Here is a 20,701-nt window from a genome sequence, read left to right as displayed (position 1 = left end):
AACTCCTGAAATAGCGGAATCACCCGATTCTCTGCCGCATCTGATGGATCTTTTATTCGCCACGTGTTTTTCTTGTTGCGGAGTTGTTGATATTTGGTATCATTCCTGATTGAGCCGCGAACTGGTAAGACGTATGCTGTGTGTCACTGTGGACATATACAGATGAGTAAAACCTTGTGTACTAATTTTGAGAATATAGTATTGAAATAGGCAAATAGTCTTCTTAGCCTCGTAGTCGTAGGGAAATTGCCAAATTGGATTGGTTGTCCAACTTGACTTCATTACTCATTAGTCATTAGTAATACGCGAGGAACCCTTACCAGTTCAGTAGGAACATCGAACATGCCACATGGATCCTAATTGAGTAATTCACTGCTGAGTGAGGCTGAGTGGCAGTGAGTTAATTGTACAAATATAGAAATTACCAAAATTTTAATTCGCCTGCTAAAGTTGAAGACTTGAAGCTGAAGGTCCTTTATACACCATAATATACGAGTAACATGACACGATATTATGAGGCGCAAATTTGAACAAACTTGGCTAATAAATTTTTAAGGAATGGAACCATGGCAGTTTCTGTTTTCTGATAAGCTCAGTGTATCAATTTACAATTGTCACTGCAGTTGTGCAGTGGATTGTGGAAGGTGTAACTTGGAAGCTTTTGGGATCCATTTTCAGATTTTCTTATATAAACGTGAAATTACGTGATTAACTATCCAGAATTCGACACTAGGCTAGGCCAAACAGAATTGAGTATTCCAAAATTTAATATTCACTTATTCAGAACACAATCCCATTAACTATTTAATTTACCAAGGCAATAAAATGTGCTCAATAAGCTTGAGCTTTAATTCTCCATAATTTAATTTTCTAACTCAATTCCTCTCACAAGTCATAAATAACATCACAAATAGTTTCACCTTAATCACCTATAACTTCACTCTAGCCAATAAGAAATCAAAATGTTAAGATGTTAACATAACAAAAATATTAGACAATTCTTCTCTTAAGATGACATTGGTAGATCAAAAATCATATTTTAGGAAATAGTTTTAGATTAATAATGATATTTTTAATGCAACAAACATTTATTTTCAAGTTACAAGAAGCATTGAATAATGAATATTGGAATATTGGTGGAAAGAAGTACATAATATGCGTAAATAGGATAGGTACTACAGTAAAATTTTTAACAAGAGAAATCACTCTGAAAACTATCTCAAAGTTCAGACAAATAAGGTAGTCAGGAGAGAGATAGCTGGCATCCAATCTGCAGAGTTGATGAGGTCTGCCATCCTTGGTCAGTAGATATCAGGCGGCCAGGCCACTTAGCCACTGCTTGATGACAATGCTGGTGGGTTCCTTCAGCACAATGCAAGTTACAGTCTGGTTGTGAGATTGTCTCATGTGGTTCACAGTTCACTTGCCCTCCGGCCCTGGTTGAAATGTTGAATATAGCTAATGAGGCAGTGGCTCAGTTTCCTGGTTGTTTGTCTAATGTAGTCCAAATGATGAAGAATTCTACAACCTTTGAAGCAAATTTTATCGCCTGCAAGGCTGCATCACTGCTACTCACCTACTCCCCCATCACTGCAAGGGCTGTTATTGCGTTTAGTTTGGAGTTTGAACATGTTGTAATGAAGCCTGTTGAATTCATTGACAATCTTGAGATGAAGTTGCTTTATTGTAATGATTTGATGCCTGGTTTGGTTGTGAGCTTGTCTCAGGTGGTAAGAGAAACAGCTGGTCAATGTCACAATTACTCCAATAACTTCAATCATTCAATGTAATTCAAGAAGTCTGCAACCTTCTTTGAAGCAAAATTTATCAAACACATCGGTCTCTTGGAGGACTCTTGCTTCTTTGCAGGGACCGTTATTGCATATATTCCGGGTTTTGACTGTTTTCGAGGGTGTCAAGAAGCCCGCTGAATTCATCCTTACTTACGTACCATAAAATAGGATAACTTAGACCACTTTGTTTTTTTTTTAAATGATGCCATTTTTAATAGCTAAATTAAACTTGAATTGAAACATGCAAAATACAGGTCTATTCTCTAGGTGCCCTCACCATAAATTGCTGGCTCCTGCCTCTCAAAGTTTTTATGTAATTTCAAAAAGAGTGATGGTCTTTGTTACCCCAGCTCTTGGCGTATCTTAGACTGGGTGGTAAAAGCAATTATATTTTTTTGGTAGAATAACTCCAAATAACTCCAGGTTTTGTTGCATTATAGGAGAACTCTTCTAGTTACATATGCAAATGACAAACTTGAGGAAAGTGTCATAATTTGCAAGCGGGGGGCGCCACCCCATAATGGGGGAAATGTGACTACCTAATGGCAGCCCTGACGGGGTAATATTGACTGGCTTGGAAATTAAGTTAAAATTACCATATATAAGACTGTAGAGTCTGAAACATAAAGAAAAAACATTAATAGGTTGTCGAACATAAAATATGTTATATATGATGGTAATTTTATATTAACTTCCAAGCCAGTCTATGTTACCCCATCAGGGCTGACATTAGGTGGTCTAAGTTCCCCCATTTGGGGGCAGCACCCCCATTTGCAAACTATGACACTTTCCTGAAATTTGTCATTTGCATATGTAACTAGAAGAGTTCTACTACAATGCATCAAAACCTGGAGTTATTTTACCAAAAAAATAAAAAAAATTGGAGGGGGTACTCTGACAGGCTTTAAATAATGGCTTTTTTTTCATAGATCACATTTTTAATTTTTTAACCTATTAGATATGCAAACTTTTTAAATCTTTCTATTGTGTTATGTGGCCTCAGTATTAGGCCTTTAATGCCCATTGACAAAATCTTTCTATGTCAAAAAGTTTTTGAGTTTTGTGTTTTTTGTTAAAAAAACGAAAAGTGGTCTAAGTTACCCCATTTTATGGTATATTATATACTTATTCCCACAAAAATTTGATGTTCAATTCTTCTTGTAACTTGAAAATGAATGTTTGTTGCATTCAAAATGTTGTTAATAAACTAAAACTACTTCCTGTAATATGCTTTTTGATCTACAAACATCATCTGAAAAATTGTCTGACTCTCTGATACTTTAAATCAACAAATTATCTGGTCATTAATTGTTAATAGCACACACTCACAAGATGCTCACCCTATCATGGTTCACGCTAGACTGCTGTCCCCAACAGCATTGCCACCAACTTGCGTCACGTTACAGCCAGCCCACGCCATGAAGGCTACCGGCGTTCTCCGAACCAATCAGAGTGCAGCACAAAGCCATCTCACGACCAAACAAGTGTGACGTCACAACCATTCGGCAACACCAGCAGACCAATCAGATATTAACATTAATCACACCTGTATAAATCAGAAAATTCTGCCATCTAAAATTAAGTATCATTTATACTTTCTCTTAGTCCTCTAAAACTATTCCAATCTACTTTTTTGTAGCTGATGAGTCTTCATGCACTTCAGATTTCAGAGGAGAAAGGGTGATGTGGATGTTTGAACCCATTACCAATGCCATAACTGTTCCATCTGAAATTGTTGTTTTTAGTGCAAATGTTAATTGATAAATTTACAACAAGAACATAACAAAAGCAATAAATTACATTATTGCACTTTTTAGTTATTGCCACTATTCCTGATAATTGCCTTGAGAAGAGGGCGTGGTGGCCTTTTCTTGAAAATCAGGCAGGAGCCAATCCTGATTCCTGAATGTGAAGAAAACTGCCCATGCTTACAATCAATTTCAGTTTTTTTTAATGAAATTTGCCTAATTTCTTCCAAAATTTATTACAGATAAGAATAATATGCATTTAAAAATTACTTTTTAAAGACAACACTTCTAAAGAATTCAGCGTCTTTGATGTTATACATGTACAATGAATTTCTAATTTTATTTTCAAATATTAAAAAAAAATAAATTTTCATTTTTTAATATATAAAATTTCTGTAAATTTTCAAAATTATTTATTATGCCACCTGATTCCCAAACCAGTTCCTAATTATGCCAACTGGTTCCCCGAATGGGTGAACTTGGACTACATAATGTCAGCTGTGAAGGGGTAATATTGACCGGCTTGGAAATTAAGTTAAAATTACCATATATAAGACTCTGTAGAGTCTGAAACATAAAGAAAAAACATTAATAGGTGTATCAAACATGAAATATGTTATATATGGTGATTTTAAATTGATTTCCCAGCTGGTCTATGTTACCCCGTCAGGGCTGACATTAGGTGGTCTAAGTTCCCCCATTCAGAGGCAGTGCCCCCCATTTGCAAACTATGACACTTTCCTCAAATTTATCATTTGCATATGTAACTAGAAGAGTTCTACTACAATGCACCAAAACCTGGAGTTATTTTACCAAAAAATAAAAAAAATTGGATATATGACAGGCTTTAAATAATAGCTCTTTTTCATGGGTCACATTTTTCATTTTTTAACCTACAGTATTAGATGTGCATAATTTTTTTATCTTTTCATTGTGTTATATAGCCTCAGTATTAGGCCTTTAATGCCCATTGACAAAATTTTTCAATGTCAAATAGTTTCTGAGTTTTGGGGGTTTTTGTTAAAAAAACTAAAAGTGGTCTAAGTCATCCCTGGAGTCTAAGTAACCCCATTTTATGGTATAAATTTGTAGTAGAGAGACAAACAAACAAGAAGTGAAGTTAAAGAGAAGTGTTGTAATAATATGCATTTAAAATTTAATTTTTTAAGGCATTATTTCTAAAGAATCCAGTGACTTCAATGTTATACATGCACAATGAATTTCTAATATTGTTTTCAAACATAAAAAAAAATAACTTCCAAATTTTTAATACCTATATAAAAATTTTGTAATTTTTCAAAATTGTTTATTCCGTCAACTGATTCATGCATTGTCTCTGATTTTATGCAAGTGTGCAAAATTTCAGATTGATTGGACAGGTAGAAGTGTGTCAAATATGGATTAGGTATAAGATTTGTAGCAGACAAACAAGAAGTGAAGTTAAAGAGAAGTGTTGTAAAAATGGCTCATTTTTGCCAGCAATTTTTGAAAAAAATTTATAAAATACATAGTAGTTTTTACTTGTCAATAGCCAAAATTGAATATTTCTGCCCAATATCACAGATTTGATAGTGGCTAGGCAACCATGAAGCCCCTGTACTAAAATGCATATGAAGGGTCCTGAATTTATTGAAATTTTAATTATTTTCTTTTTGTAATCTCTACTGCTTGAGATAAGAAATTTTTCTACAAGAAGTTAAGAATGGGTTTATGGAGCCAATATTATTTCTATGGTAATAGGTACCAGGCACAACCAAGAAAATGTAATATTATCAAAAATGTAAACAATTGATGGTGAACCAGATAAAACTATTTCTAGAAAACTATGTATTGTAACATTGTACTTAACTTTAAGAGTGGAAGTAGAAGGGCATACAAATTGTTCCTCACCCATCTGACTCTCACCAAAGAAATAAATGTTAGAAAGTTTCCATTAAATAATTGTCATGAATAATGTTATTTTATTTCATTGCAGAGATTGTACTTCAAGATGGCACTAATAAAGTTAGATTTGCAGCACTACTATCATGATGCCAGGTGCCTGGTGGTGTTCCCTATTGTGGAGGCTGATCATCGGACCGTTGCAGATGTTCTGCATGCTGTTGTCTCACTGTTCCAGTTGGGGACAGGTATGCCCCTGTACAATATTCCAATATTCAAGCAACATTCCCTTGTACCCAGGATGAAAGTTTACCAAAGTGACTTGGCTTGCTTAGAAGGTCAAAAGTAAAAAATATAACCAGTATTTTACTCATAAGATTTTGCTTGATACAACATACATTTTAGTTAGTTTTTTAGGGCTATGTATTAACACACCTATTTTTTTGAAAATATGTTCTTAAAATAAGATTCAATATGTATTAAACTTTTGCTGTCATTGAGAACACTTTATTATGTAAAAAATTTATTTCAAAATGCATTTTCTGTGAATAAATTACTCAAATTAAGCTCGCCAACAGATGGGGACGACAGCAACTCCCATGTTAATTTATTCCATGGCGATTTTTTCATCCATCCTGACTTGCCAAGCAGTGTTCTGCTGAACCTGCAGGATGAGCTACTCAAGTGAGTCTTACTACTGCACCTCATGACAGGCTGCTCATGTGAGTCTTGCTGCAGCACCTCATGACAGGCTGCTCATGTGAGTCTTGCTGCAGCACCTCATGACAGGCTGCTCATGTGAGTCTTGCTGCTCTTCTCCCTGCTCTCGGAAGATTAAGCAAGACCCGGTGTGTGTGGCATTGTTGAACAGAATGTCTGTGTGATGTGCATAAAGTTTCACCTTATTATCCATGATTTGTACCATATGATCCAGTCATTATTCCGAGTAGTTTATATTCGCCTGTCTGTGCAGCTTATAATCGCTTGTTCCTGTTGCCTGTGTTAATTATTGCCTGCATTTTTGTACTTCAGGCTGCGTCCCGTCACAGAAGTCACCGTCAGGAACAGTAAACGTTCAAACTCGGACCTGGAACCCACTCAAGCGGACGTCACGTCACCAGCACCTCTTCCCAAGAGACAAAAAGCATGCCACGTTCCAGTCACAGAGGGATGCTTCACGGCCCCCACAGATGTGGCGACGAGGGGCAGGATGTGGGATGACGTTATCACCTCCACCCTTCAAACGCAGGAACCTATCCTTCTTGACAAATATAGTGTCGGCGACGATGTGCTAAGTTCTCCTCACCCTGCGGTGCCCGAGGCTAGTCACGTTAATACGCAGAACATACCTAGTCTTAGTGGGCACAAAGATGGTCACGTCACAAGAATTGGGGTGTCACCTCGTGACAGCGAACCTGCGAAAAATGGACTAAATGACACACCATTGGAGGCTTGTTCTGAGAAAACCCGAAAAATACAACAAGTTTCGGTGTCCCCACATCCAGGCAGCTTAGACACTAGTACCGCTCTCGCCCCAGATGACAGCTCTGATGATGCAGAGATCGGGAATATGATGTCTCGGAGTGACGAGTTTCGAACGCGTAATAACTTTGAAGTGGAGAATGACTCTGAAATCAAAGTAAAGAGCAAGCGGCGTCGCAAGCACAACAAGGCCTGCAAGCGAGAGCGTCAACGACTTCACAAAATTATTGGTGGGAATCAAACTGGTTTGTGTGAAGAAGAAGCGAAGGCGGCAGCCGCAGCTAAAGCGGCATTGGAGAGTAAGTATTTGCGGCCAGGATCCCTCGTGTTCTCCAATAAGGCAGAACACGAGCGCCACCGGCACCAGTACGAGCGAGAGGTGGAAGCCTTGGCCAAACTGGTGGAGGGGAAGTCAGCGGTGGAAGTCAAGGCAAGAGTATTGCCTGGCAATCCTTTCACGAGACAAGCCTGTGGTCTTGTTGGCTTTATGGGCAAGAAGACGGTCTTCGATGTGGAGTCTGCAGAACACGCGACCGAGTCGGATTTCATGACGGACGACGTTGGTCTTGAGGCTTCGCCCTGCAACAAACCTTCATCGAATCAGGGCTTGCTTAGTTTGCCAGAGAGGACCGAGCAGTTTGATTTGATAAAGTTCAAAGCAGCAGTTAAAGAAAATTCTGAACGATATTCAGGCTGTAAAAACCACGAAGAGTTCCAATTTTTGGACGCCGTAATAAATGCTGACCATGTTTCTGTTTACACGCACCAGAGAAGGCAAAGGAAAGAAGGAAGTGAACACCGACACCTCTGTAGTGCCCCCGCTGCTGCGTTGTCGTCTGAGCAGATGAGCAAATACCCCTTCAGGAACCCCCCTTCCAGCGTACCATTCCCACCCCCTACTCGCGTTGTTCTCAACGAGTTTTCCTTCTTGACGTGCGTCGAAAAATTCTCGGAGCCTCTCATCTACTACAGGAGCGACAGGGGGCCTAGCACCTTTCCTGGAGCCAGTCTTCTGCCCTCCAGCGCCCTGAGCCTTGCTGAGGGAGAGCTTAAGCTTAAAAGTAGACGGCATCCCTCGCTTGCAAATGACGGCACCACCAGGAAGAACAATGTGCCGCAAGAGGGACAGCTTGTGCACAACGGACTGGCTGAGCATGATGGACTGGCTGAGCACAACGGACTGGCTGAGCATGATCGCCTGGCTGAGCACAACCGACTGGCTGAGCATGATGGCCTGGCTGAGCACAACGGACTGGTTGAACACAACAGATTGTCTGAGCACAACGGACTGGCTGAGCACAACGGACCGGCTGAGCACAACGGACCGGCTGAGCACAAAGGACTGGCTGAGCATGATGGACTTGCTGAGCACAACGGACTGGCTGAGCACAACGGACTGGCTGAGCATGATGGACTGGCTGAGCACAACGGACAGGCTGAGCACAATGGACTGGCTGAGCACAACGGACTGGCTGAGCATGATGGACTGGCTGAGCAGAATGGACTGGCTGAGCACCACGGACTGGCTGAGCACAACGGACTGGCTGAGCATGATGGCCTGGCTGAGCACAACGGACTGGCTGAGCATGATGGACTGGCTGAGCAGAATGATGGACTGGCTGAGCAGAATGGAGCACAACGGACTGGCTGAGCACCACGGACTGGCTGAGCACAACGGACTGGCTGAGCATGATGGCCTGGCTGAGCACAACGGACTGGCTGAGCATGATGGACTGGCTGAGCAGAACGGACTGGCTGAGCACAACGGACTGGCTGAGCATTATACACATCTAGATGTGTATAAGAGACAGGAACGGACTGGCTGAGCACAATGGACTGGCTGAGCACAACGAGCATGATGGCCTGGCTGAGCACAACGGACTGGCTGAGCATGATGGACTGGCTGAGCAGAACGGACTGGCTGAGCACAACGGACTGGCTGAGCAGAACGGACTGGCTGAGCACCACGGACTGGCTGAGCACCACGGACTGGCAGAGCATGATGGCCTGGCTGAGCAGAACGGACTGGCTGAGCACAATGGACTGGCTGAGCACAACGGACTGGCTGAGCATGATGGCCTGGCTGAGCTCAACGGACTGGCTGAGCATGATGGCCTGGCTGAGCACAACGGACTGGCTGAGCACAACGGACTGGCTGAGCACAACGGACTGACTGAGAGCAATACGCTGATGGCTGGGAGCAACTCGCCGCTGACTGGGAGAAACACGTCGCTAACTGGGAGCAACACGACGCCGCTGACTGGCAGCAATACGCTGCTGGCTGGGAGCAACACGCCACTGACTGGGAGCAACACGCCGCTGGCTGGGAGCAACACGCCGCTGACTGGCAGCAATACGCCGCTGACTGGGAGCATCACGCCACTGACTGGGAGCAACATGCCGCTGGCTGGGAGCAACACGCCACTGACTGGGAGCAACACGCCGCTGGCTGGGAGCAACACGCCATTGACTGGGAGGAACATGCCGCTGACTGGCAGCAATACGCCGCTGGCTGGGAGCAACACGCCACTGACTGGCAGCAATACGCCGCTGGCTGGGAGCAACACGCCACTGACTGGGAGCAACACGCCGCTGGCTGGGAGCAACACGCCACTGACTGGGAGCAACACGCCNAGCGTTATGCCTCTGACTGGGAATAACACGCTGCTAACTGGGAGCAACATGCTGCTGACTGGGAGTAAAACGCCAATGGCTGGGAGCATTATGCCTCTGACTGGGAGCAACATGCCGCTGGCTGGGAGTAACACGCTTATAGCTAGGAACAATATTCCACTGGCTGGGAGCGTTATGCCTCTGGCTGGGAACAACACATCGCTGGCTGGGAGCAACATGCTACTGACTGGGAGCAACATGCCGCTGGCTGGGAGCAACATGCCGCTGGCTGGGAGCGTTACGCCTCTGGCTGGGAACAACACGTCGCTGGCTGGGAACAGCACGCCGCTGGCTGGGAGCAACACGCTGATGGCTGGGAACAACACGTCGCTGGCTAGGAGCAACATGCTGCTGGCCGGAAGCAATACGCCGCTGGCTGGGAGCAACACGCTGATGGCTGGGAACAACACGCTGGCTGGGAGCAACACGTCATCACGTAGCAGGTTTAAGCCCAAGGTTCACTCCGCTGTTGGCAGTCTGTTGCAGATGTTGCGTTGTAGGCATGATGTGGATAGCAGCCTAGGTCATGGCCTAGAAGACGAACGTCGGGACTTGAATGACGTGGGACGTGACACAAGTGACGTGAGCTGCAGCAGTAGCAGCGCTGTCACGTCACCCAAACGTCAGAGAAGCAGACGACGTCGAGCTACGATGAACCACCACTCTTCAACTGACGATGATCCGTCGTTTGTGGGGGACGAAGCGAGGCGTGATGAGCATGCACGTCTCAACGAACTGGTTAACTCGTCCGGTGCTGTAGACGTGCCACGTCCCGCCGATGAGCGCCCGAGGCTCGACGCTGACAATCTGCCAGCGCTGACATCGATGCCTCGTCAGGACGACATTATCCTCTTCTACCTGCCACCCGATGAAGGCGCTTTCTGCACGTCAGCTGATGGCATCTCGAGATCGTCAGCTGTGGTGGGACGTGTGCTGACGGTCGCTGATGGTGTCATCACCCTCGTCACTGCAGGTGAGTGTAGTGACGGCTGCCCTCGTCACTGCAGGTCAGTGCAGTGTCTGCCGCTGTAACAAACGCAACATTGCCTGAGTTAACAGGGCTGACTGGTGTTACAGTCAAACGTATGACGTATGTTATTTGTCTTGCAAACTTTATTAGAAGAACTACGGAGCCTGACAGTCTCGTAACTAACTTGGTGCGTTTCGTACTTGGCTCTTCGCGTTCCGTAACTACCGTGTTTTGCTAGTAACGCGTCTCGTAATTAATTTCTCGTAACCAATGATGCTCGTTGCCTCGTTACAGATGACGCCACGCCCGCTGGAGGAGGCGGTGCTGTCCTGCGCGTGCCGTGGCCGTCGATGCTGCAGCCCCGCCTGGTGTACCCTTGACGCTTGAGCTCCGCTGCACCAGAATAGGAGAATTCGTGAAGCAAGAGACTTGTGTTGTGTTGTGGTATAGGTACTACATACTTCTGTGATATTAAACTTCATACTGACCTCTATGTTTGTTCCCTGTTTCAAGTACACGGATCAGAGAAAATTGTGAAATTCAGTTTGATTGTTTTTGTGTTTTGGGTGAAGGAAGTAGAGGAATATCTCTTTGATTGCTTATGTGCGTTGAGCCTCCCCCCTCCTCCCATGAGTGGTGTTTAGCTCCCATATTGCAGTGCGGACAAATGAGTTCAGTCTGATGACTTTGCGTCTTAGGTAGGTGAAGACTCGTATTTATGATAATTTATGTTTATTATCTAGGTGACTGGTAATGAAATAAATTCGGCGCAGAATTTAATTGAGTTGATCTAGGTATAGACCATTAATGCTGTGCATGCTTGATTAAAGTGAAAATCGAGCTCCTCGAAATGGTCTATTCCATGCACTTCCCGTGTGCATCGCTATTTTGACGGCACTGAGCCCTCAGTTTCTTACTCCCGGGAGTCGAGTTTAACTAGTACCAAGTTTAGTGACAATTCACCCTGAACATATTATTTTATTATGCGTTTGCTGCCGTTTTGTCTTCCGATTTAAGTTCCACTCGAGAGGAATTATACTATAACCGATTGGGCAGTGTGAGAGTCTTGGTGAGAGTCACTTTGCTTATGTAGCACAACCTCCACCAGCTGCAGTACTTAAATCGGTACAATATTCTTGGTGCGACAATTGGAAGAGAATCGATGCAACGTGATTCATGCATGTCACGCGAGTCTCTTTCATATTAAAATCTGGACCTTAGAATCTTGTCTTATTACCACTATTTACTCTAGATATTTTAGCCAAGAACAAGCGACTAACTTTCATTCTTAACACATCTTGTGATTTTTTGAAGCAATAATTTCAACTTTTCCGTATAATTGAAGATAATTAACCTCTCATAAATTAAGCACGTCAGTTGGGCATAGTTACTGAAAGGTCGTTCTGTGACTCGTAGCCGTTCAACTTTATCCAACATGATATTTTATATCATTGAATGTTACGCCATCACTAATTACGAATAGGCACAGGTCCGACGAATCAGCTGCCTCTGTCGCAATTTTTTGTTTCATTTTATCTGTAATAAATACATTATATAACATAGTACTACTTTTAGATTTATTTGAACCCATTTTCGAATTTCATAATCAATCTAGAACGACCCTAAATAAGTTTACATTGCAATGGCTTTATAAATAATAAATTCGGCAACAGGCCACATGAGGCCTACACTTCAGCGCCGCCATCACTATGTTAAGTTATAAGATAACGTCAAATTGTTACTTTGAAGAACTGGGCATAAACGACATCTTTCTAATCGATGAAGATTGTCAGGGAAAAATGCATGGAACAAAAAATTTTATACAAGCCCCTTTTTATGAATTATTTTCGTTTCCCTGCTAGAATACTCATTTAGTCATATTTTTGTATCCTAATTTACTTAGTATATGCTAAAATTTATCTTTCGTCTAATTGGTTCAATTCATTCAGTTTAATCTCATACAAGTGGTAGTTATTCATCGTTGAATTTAATTACTAAAATCGCATCAGTTGGCAACACTTCATCCGGGTCTTCTCGCCATTAGTACGTTCCGTGAAAATTTGTTGCAAATTATTGGCCGAAGTCGTTGCGATTTGCGCTTCGCATTCTTTTCGATCGTGAAAACTTCAAACTCGTATGTCCATCCAGAATCTTAGCACATTTGGTGAGTATGTATAGTAAATCTCAATAATTCAACTTCTATTTTTCTTTGTTTGTTTACTATTCTTGTTCGAAGTGAACTCTGAAGTGAATAATGGAATGAAGTTCGAACAACCTTTTGTATGAGAAGTTCTCAAAATTATTTATATGCGTTTTGTTCCAGGTTAAAAAATTACTAAGGAAAATATAATTGTTTATGCAGGTATAAAATTGTAATTCATATTTTAATGTTTAGCTAGCTAGTCTGGGTTGTGTTCGTACAGTCGTACTTTTTTCAAGTTTTACTATGCCCTCAATCAGGCTTTTGCTGTTGTGGTAAATAAATCCTGCTAATCAGAAATTATATATATGATCGGTTCACAGTTTCACACTTGCTGTCAAATACCTATTTATGGTATAATAAAAAAGATGATCGATTATTATTTCAGTTAGGTATGAGGCATGAATAATAACAGTAGTTTGTAAATATTTTTTGTTGAGATGTATTACATTAAGGCGTTTCAAAGAATTATTTGATTACATAGGACATACTTAGAAAATAGTTGAAAATCTGAAAGACCGCAAGCGCACACAGTAAGGTTTCCGGTACATTGGAATGATTGGATAGATCAGGATGCAGGAACTAGGAAGCTTGTCTGGAAATCAGTTGCAATGAGTGAAGTGTTGCGAAAGTAAGGGATATACAGGGTGGGGCAGAACTGATTGAGCAGTTTTGAGGTGAAATAAAAGTAATGGAGGTACATAAAGGAGAAAGTTTATTTTCCTTGAGGTTAGCATAACATACCATTTAAAATACTCATGTTTTGAAAACAATATCAGGAAGTTGGTGTCCTTTAGCTGCAACACGCTGTTGGAGTCGTTCTTGGAAGTTTCCTACAGCGCGTTCACACATATGGTGAGGTATGGCCTGTAACCTCTGCAATAATCCATTCCCTTAGCTGTGGTAGTGTGTGAGGGCAACTTCTGAACTCCCTTTCTTTTAGATGTCCCCAAAGAAAGAAATTTGAAATGCAAATCAGGTGACTTTGCAGGCCACTGTACACCCCTCAGAGACACTGAGAATGACTCCAACAGTATGTTGCAGCTAACAGCCACCATCTACCTGATATTATTTTTAAAATGTAAGTATTTACTCTTTTATTTTGCCTCAAAATTGCTCAATCGGTTCTGCTTCACCCTGTACTATCAAAGTTGTTAGCAGCATTTTTTTAATTAAAAATTTACCTGACAATTCATCTTGAATATGGCTGGTGACGTTTTGGGCTTAAAATCCACATCTTGGCAACACTGCTTGCAAACTCTGCACCCTGGCGCAGATGCACATCATGTCATTCATGTGCAACTATATTTATAAGATAGGGACACTTGCATATGCAAAGGCCAAAGGGAGGTTATCTTTGTACCAAAAAATTTTTTTTTAATTTTTCACTGATAGAACATAAAGATTAACATTTGGGAAGTACTTTGAAAACAAAAGTTTTAGCTCCCTTGACATAGGTTTGGATGCAGGGCCAAAGTATGGAATAGAAAAATAAACAACAGTCCTGTTGTACTAAGGACGTTTGGAGCAACATCATTGTTTACTGCTTAGACATGAATTTATTCATTTGGGTAAACACCAGATTAGATGGAAATCAATTATAGCAAGAAGATATTGCATACAAATTTGATTCAGCATGCAGGGCATGATGAGTGGAAGAAATGCAAGAGCCCAGTGTAAAAGTGTTTGAAGCTCATTAATCTCATTTAATGGATTATCATCTTGCTAAATGGATTTCTGACTAATCAAAAATTTTGATTCCTAGTGTTGTATATTTAGTTGAAAATTAAATTTTCAAATTAAATAAATTAAATGGTATTGAACAGCCTCATGATCAAAATTTTATCTATTTTACCTATTAAATTCTGGCACACATTTAACTTTTGTTTGAAATATTTCCTAATTGCAAGTGAAACATTGTTTCATACTGCAGTACCTCTGGCAGTCAGACTGTAAAGTATGGGCTTTTATATCAAGATACTGGCTTTTTTTTAAACAGGGTTGGCAATGATTAAATCAAAATGATTAAATCATGTGATTAAATCACTTGATTTTTTCATATATTTAAATATATTGAGTGGCAGTCATTAATTTATATTGAGGTATTGTTATTCATGGTTAGTATAAATGTACTATGAATGACAAATTGGTATATAAACTTGTATTAGGTTCCAATAAATTGAATGTTTTTGGTACAGAGGCATCAAGTGTGCAATACATTGTACATAGCTAGCAGCTTAGCTAATTCTTACAAGGCTATAAGTAGTCTTCACCTATTTGACTATTTGTTATATATTGATTACAATATACAATTTAAATGTGTTAGCTAGCTTGTACAGAGTGGGGCAGAACTGATTGAACAGTTTTGAGGCAAAATAAAAGAGTAATGGAGGTACATAAAGAAGAAAGTTTATTTTCCTCAAGATTAGCAAAACATACCATTTAAAATACTTATGTTTTGAAAACAATATCAGGAAGATGGTGTCTGTTAGCTGCATTACACTCTTGGAGTCATTCTCGGAAGTTTCCTACAGCACGTTCACACATGCAGCAGAGGTATGGCCATAACCTCTGCTGCAATAATCCGTTCCCTTAGCTGTGGCAGGGTGTGAGGGCGACTTCTGAACACCCTCTCTTTTAAATGTCCTCGAAGAAAGAAATCGCAAATGCTCAAATCAGGTGACCTCGCAGGCCACTGTAAATTGCCCCTCAGACACCATACCTAGACCCCAGGAAACCTGCGTTTCAAAACATGGAATGACATTTGGGCTAAGTGAGCTGTAGCCCCATCCTGCTGGAACCACATGTCTCCCAATGCTTCATTTTCAACAATGTTTTCCATCATGGGCTGCAATAAATTTTGCAACAGCATAACAGCATAAATTTCAGCAGCATAGCGATCGGAATTCACTGTCACGGTTACTCCCTCCTCTGAGAACAACTCCAACAGTGTGGTGCAGCTAACGGCCCCCATCTTCCAGATATTGTTTTCAAAACATAAGTATTCTAAATGGTATGTTATGCTAACTTCTAGGAAAATAAACTTTCTTCTATATGTACCTCCATTACTCTTTTATTTTATCTCAAAACTGCTCAATTGGTTCTGCCCCACCCTGTATATTGAGAGGATGAGATTGTATTGACCTATTAGGCAATTAGAAAGATTTTCCACCCTAATACAAGCATTCTAATTAAAATATTTAATTTCAATCTTTAAATATGTGAATTTAAAACTAGAAACAAAACAATTGCAATTATAAGACTATATATAAAATAATTAAATGCAGTGAAAGGGATATAAAATATATGAATTGTGCACATGTTTATTTCAGTGTTAGATTTTCTCATAACTTAAGTCTCTTTTCAAGTCGTATAAGGTTTGTTTGGTTATCGTTCAGTTTCTGTTTAGTATTGGTTTATTGGTCTGAATTGAATGGGAACAGTGCACTCAGTCACTAGTAGTTGGTGTGTATAGAGGGTAGAGTGTGGTAGATTTATAGGACTTGAACCTAGTAGATCTATTGATAGTGCTGTGCACTGTGCTATCAGCTACCTATCTATTATGTGACTCTTCAATGTTTAGAAGATCTGCATTCCTGAAGTGTTTTTGTATATTGAAGCCAGTTAAATGGTCAATATTTAGCTCATTACCTTGCTCCATACATACTTTACAAACCTAATGAATAGACTTGTCAATAATTGTTTACCCAAAAATCCCTAAGTGGTAAACACCACCTTGGCCTATTGGCCATTATTGAAGGCAATGAGTGCCCTTTTTAGCCATCCATTATGATCCATATACTGTTATTGTTAGTAGGCTAATTGCAACATAAAAAATAATACTTCAAAAAGACAAAAAAGCTGAAAAAATAAAAAAAATCAAATAAATAAAAGAAATCATGAAAAAATAAAAAAATCATTGATTTTTGATTTTTTTAAAAAATCAAAAAAATCACCAACCCTGTTTTTAACCCATTAATGCTGAGCAGTAACTTCATTTCTAGAATTTCACCATGTCCTAAGTGTTGCTAAGCTGTTGCAATGGAAGTGGCTACTATTGTACTCTCCAATTATTACTCATGGCTCGGAAGAAGTCTAAGCAACAAATACAACTGTAACTTTTATTTTAAATTTTTACCTAGTTGGGATCGCATAATCACTCTCTGAAAATTTAAATCCTAGCCATTGCTTTGGTAAAATGACTTCTAGGTGAAGTTATCCTATTGAAACATCAGAGTTGCTGTAATCACTAAGTCATTCAGTTGACAAAAATACACATTAGAGTGGTTAATGAGATGATAGTTTAGGAATACCAGTTTTTAGTCATTACTACCAATACTGTGCAATCATTCTGGAGAAAGTAAAGATCTTGCACTCCTAGTAGGCTAGTACTATGGATTTAAATTGTGGCATGAATGTCATGAGCCTAAAATAGACATCCAGTTTTCCACTCCAGTCATGCCTTGAGTTGGCTGCTGAACTGGCCTACTTCTGACCAGGGCTAAAATATTTTGTGCTTTGCAGTGCTTGCTTGTCATTTTCACAGTTATAATCTTTTAACAGAGATGAATAATCTGCCATGGATTAATATTTTTGATTAGTAAATTATTTTGCATGTGTTGTGGAGACCTTTCTTTGTTAGAGTTTGATTAGTAGTCAAAATTGAGTTTGAAAAATTGAGGACAATTGTAACCCATTTGAAGTGAAACAACTGAGCAATTAGGCCCAACTATCTGATACTTATTGAGACCTCAGTAAAAGAAAGAGACAGTTAAATTTAATTTGATATGTTTACCTTAATGATTGTTCACAATAGGGACCTAATTGAACAACATGTACTGAATCAGTTGAGCCATTAGTATACTGATAAGTAACATATTGTCTTGTGATCACAGCTTGCATTAATGTTGTACCTACTTTGTTAAACAAAATTTTTCATAAATACTAGTTATAATGAAGGTATAACTAACATATTGTCTTGTGATCTTAGCTTGCGTAAAAGTTGTACCTAGTTTGTTATACAAAATTTTTCATAAATACAAGTCAGAATGAAGTTATATAAATGAAAATATAATAAATAAGTCAGCATTTGGCATATAATTGCTTAGCAATAACAGTGATTGACGTTTTCATTGTTTCATTGCAGATCCCTTTGCTGATGCAGCAGGTAGGGATGAAGGAGTGCAAGATGGACTAGTTCATATCAGGTGAGCAGCTTGCATTTTAATTCAATGCAAATGAGTGTGTGTGTGAGATAAGAGTATATAACTTTTGAGGAACTTTGTTTATATCTATTACCAATCTAGATTATTACATTCATAATTTGTAATGTGCAATTGCATCATATGAATTGTGAGACTTCTATATGTAACCACTATTGTATTATTTTGGAGTTTATTATGAAAGTGAAATGATTTATTGCAGAATCCAGCAGCGCAATGGTCGTAAGACCCTGACCACCGTGCAGGGGCTCTCTGCTGACTATGACCTGAAGAAGATAGTGCGGGCTTGCAAGAAGGAGTTTGCCTGCAACGGCACGGTAGTCGAGCATCCCGAGTACGGCGAGGTGTGTCTTCCTGGTTACCTAGCTTCCTCTTATTCTATTTTTGCTCATAATGTTATGAGCGTTGGTGCTGCTCATCATTTGATTTTCCATTTGGAGTGCATTCTTATGCAGATGTTTTCCCTCCCTGACGTGGCAAAGATACAATGGGTAACGGGTATCGCTCGATGTGATGCTCACATCTATATCAGTACTATTTTTTAATGTGAGCGAAAAATTTTCATGCCCAGGGAATAAAATTGGGGTTTAAAGAAATCTAGATACAAATTAATACCTTCTAACTATTACCTCATGTATAAAGATTGTAAGTTATCACCTATTAATTTTATGTGATTGAAGTAATGGAAAAACTAAGTAATTGGAAATGTGACAATGAATACGAGATACTGTCCCAAAACTTCCCATGATGGAATATTGCCTTGAAATTTTCTTTTAAATAGTGGAGTACTGTGACAGAAAAATTGAAGGGAAATTTTTGATTCAATATTAAAGTGTGATATTCATCTATGTACAGTAAGTGTACAATATATTAAAGAAAGTCAAGTTCAAGATTAATTCTGAACTTAAAACTCGGATCAGGGTGAGCGTTTCATACTGAGTTAGGGCTTGTACGGTCATTTGTCTAATTATGGTAAGGTACTTTAGTTTCAAAATTATTAACTTGGATAATGAGATGGAGAGAAGTTTAATTCTCAAATGGCAAGGATTATTATATTAACAGCCGAGCTAACCAGTTTGAGTATGATTGAAATAAAGGTTTTAAACATTGATTGTAAATTAAAGCTATTACAAGATAATTCTATTTAAATTTAGAAATGATATACCGGTACTCAGGTTGTGAACATACTTTTAAAACGTTTTTCTTAGCTTAGCTTCGCGTTTGTTTGTTTGTTTATTTGTTTGTTTGTTTGTTTGTTGTTAACATTGACAACGAAAGTTAGCCCACTTCTGATTGCTCTAGAGATCTGAAATTCGGCATGCAGGCTATTTTCGCCTAACAATTTCAGATACAATCATAAAAACTAGCAATTAGAAACCTAAATTAGCTTAATTGAGTAATGTATATATAAATAGTATATATATAGTATGACGTGCGGGCGCTGACGTTATAGACGAGCAGGCGCTTACGCTGCGTATCATCGATACGTACGTCAAGGCAAGTAAATTGGCTCGCAACAACGTTTTTCATGTGTAGCAACGGACTAAAAAGGAGAAAATAAAATACTTAAAAAAACTTTTTAAAAAACCACGTTTTTCTTGTGGACTAAAAAGTAGAAAATAAATTATGGCTCGCCCCAAAAAACGTGGGTCGGGCTGTACGTTCACCATCAAATTTCCAAAATTCGTGTGTTGTGTGCTTTTCGCTTTAATCATAAATCTGCCCGACACACGTTTTTTGGGGCGAGCCATAATTTATTTTCTACTTTTTAGTCCACAAGAAAAACGTGGTTTTTTAAAAAGTTTTTTTAAGTATTTTATTTACTATTGAAATAAGTGGAACTGATACAAGTGGAAAATACTTGACAATCCTTAACCATTTCCTACATTTTACCAAAATTTGTTAAAAAAAACTTTGTTATTTGTAACTCGGATGGTTCGTTGATGGCAGCATCTGTGTAGGTAGTAGCATATTCAGCTGTCAGACATCGCTGTGCAGGTGTTGATTGAAGCGGTATTACAGGTGTTGCAGATGCAGGGGGACCAGCGTGAGAATATCTGTCAGTTCCTCACAAAGGTTGGGCTTGTCAAGAGCGATCAAATCAAAGTGCACGGCTTCTAGTTCACCATCTCCGCATCGTCTGCTCGTCCTCACACTCCCAGTGTTGCCACGGCTGCACAACACAACGTACACAGGCTACGCAACAACCCTTCACCTTGCCATCTAAAATATTGCATGCCATTCTTTTTAGTTGTCGGTCGAGTCTGCGTGTTTGCAGGTCAGCAGTCTGCAGCGCTCGCCAACTTCGGTTCCTTGTCCTATCTTCCTGTTCTACTACACCCTGCTACCAAAATACTAACGCGTTAATTTTAGATCTGAGGATAATTTTTTAACTATCAGACGTCGCAAGTTTGTTAGGCTGGGATGTTTGTCTGCTCAGGCATATTAATTTCATTATTTATTCACAACAAAACTGCCTTGCCGTCGAGGCGCAGCAAATTTTGATCATGTTCCTAATTAATTGTTTAATTTTATCGAAGTGCGGCTGTTCCACACGCCGCACGATGGTCACGTGAGTTCAAGAGGGTTTATGGGGCGGGGCTCGTTGCCATGATTTTAGCCACTGTCTCTTGACTCATATCAAAGATGCAATAGAATAAAAGTTAACAAAGAGCCTATATTTTTCTCGCCTTCATTAAAACATGAAAGAGCTGTACTACCTCCCTATTTCA

General features: G+C 39.9%; 4 protein-coding genes across 4 annotated transcripts; all 4 read left to right on the top strand.

The window, feature by feature from the left end:
* Positions 1-3,994: 3,994 nt before the first annotated feature.
* On the top strand, positions 3,995-8,555 carry LOC108669993. The gene is made up of 4 exons (XM_018157434.2): positions 3,995-4,049; positions 5,517-5,670; positions 6,001-6,106; positions 6,455-8,555. The coding sequence occupies exons 1-4, from the start codon at positions 4,011-4,013 to the stop codon at positions 8,553-8,555; spliced, it is 2,400 nt and encodes a 799-aa protein (XP_018012923.1). The 5' UTR covers positions 3,995-4,010.
* Positions 8,556-8,698: 143 nt separating this feature from the next.
* Positions 8,699-9,564, top strand: LOC108669992 (calcium-binding and coiled-coil domain-containing protein 2-like). Its single transcript, XM_018157432.1, has 2 exons — positions 8,699-9,058; positions 9,106-9,564. The coding sequence occupies exons 1-2, from the start codon at positions 8,699-8,701 to the stop codon at positions 9,562-9,564; spliced, it is 819 nt and encodes a 272-aa protein (XP_018012921.1).
* Positions 9,563-11,770, top strand: LOC108669990. The gene is made up of 2 exons (XM_018157430.2): positions 9,563-10,550; positions 10,842-11,770. Exons 1-2 carry the CDS (start codon positions 9,587-9,589, stop codon positions 10,925-10,927), a joined length of 1,050 nt encoding a protein of 349 aa, XP_018012919.1. The 5' UTR covers positions 9,563-9,586; the 3' UTR covers positions 10,928-11,770.
* Positions 11,771-12,552: 782 nt separating this feature from the next.
* Positions 12,553-20,642, top strand: LOC108669995 (eukaryotic translation initiation factor eIF1). The gene is made up of 4 exons (XM_018157436.2): positions 12,553-12,711; positions 17,894-17,954; positions 18,172-18,313; positions 19,992-20,642. Exons 1-4 carry the CDS (start codon positions 12,684-12,686, stop codon positions 20,088-20,090), a joined length of 330 nt encoding a protein of 109 aa, XP_018012925.1. The 5' UTR covers positions 12,553-12,683; the 3' UTR covers positions 20,091-20,642.
* Positions 20,643-20,701: the final 59 nt, after the last annotated feature.

This window comes from Hyalella azteca, unplaced genomic scaffold (genome assembly GCF_000764305.2).
Source record: "Hyalella azteca isolate HAZT.00-mixed unplaced genomic scaffold, Hazt_2.0.2 contig11547, whole genome shotgun sequence".
Classification (NCBI taxonomy): Eukaryota; Metazoa; Arthropoda; class Malacostraca; order Amphipoda; family Hyalellidae; genus Hyalella; species Hyalella azteca.
This window is presented reverse-complemented; position numbering and strand designations above follow the sequence as displayed.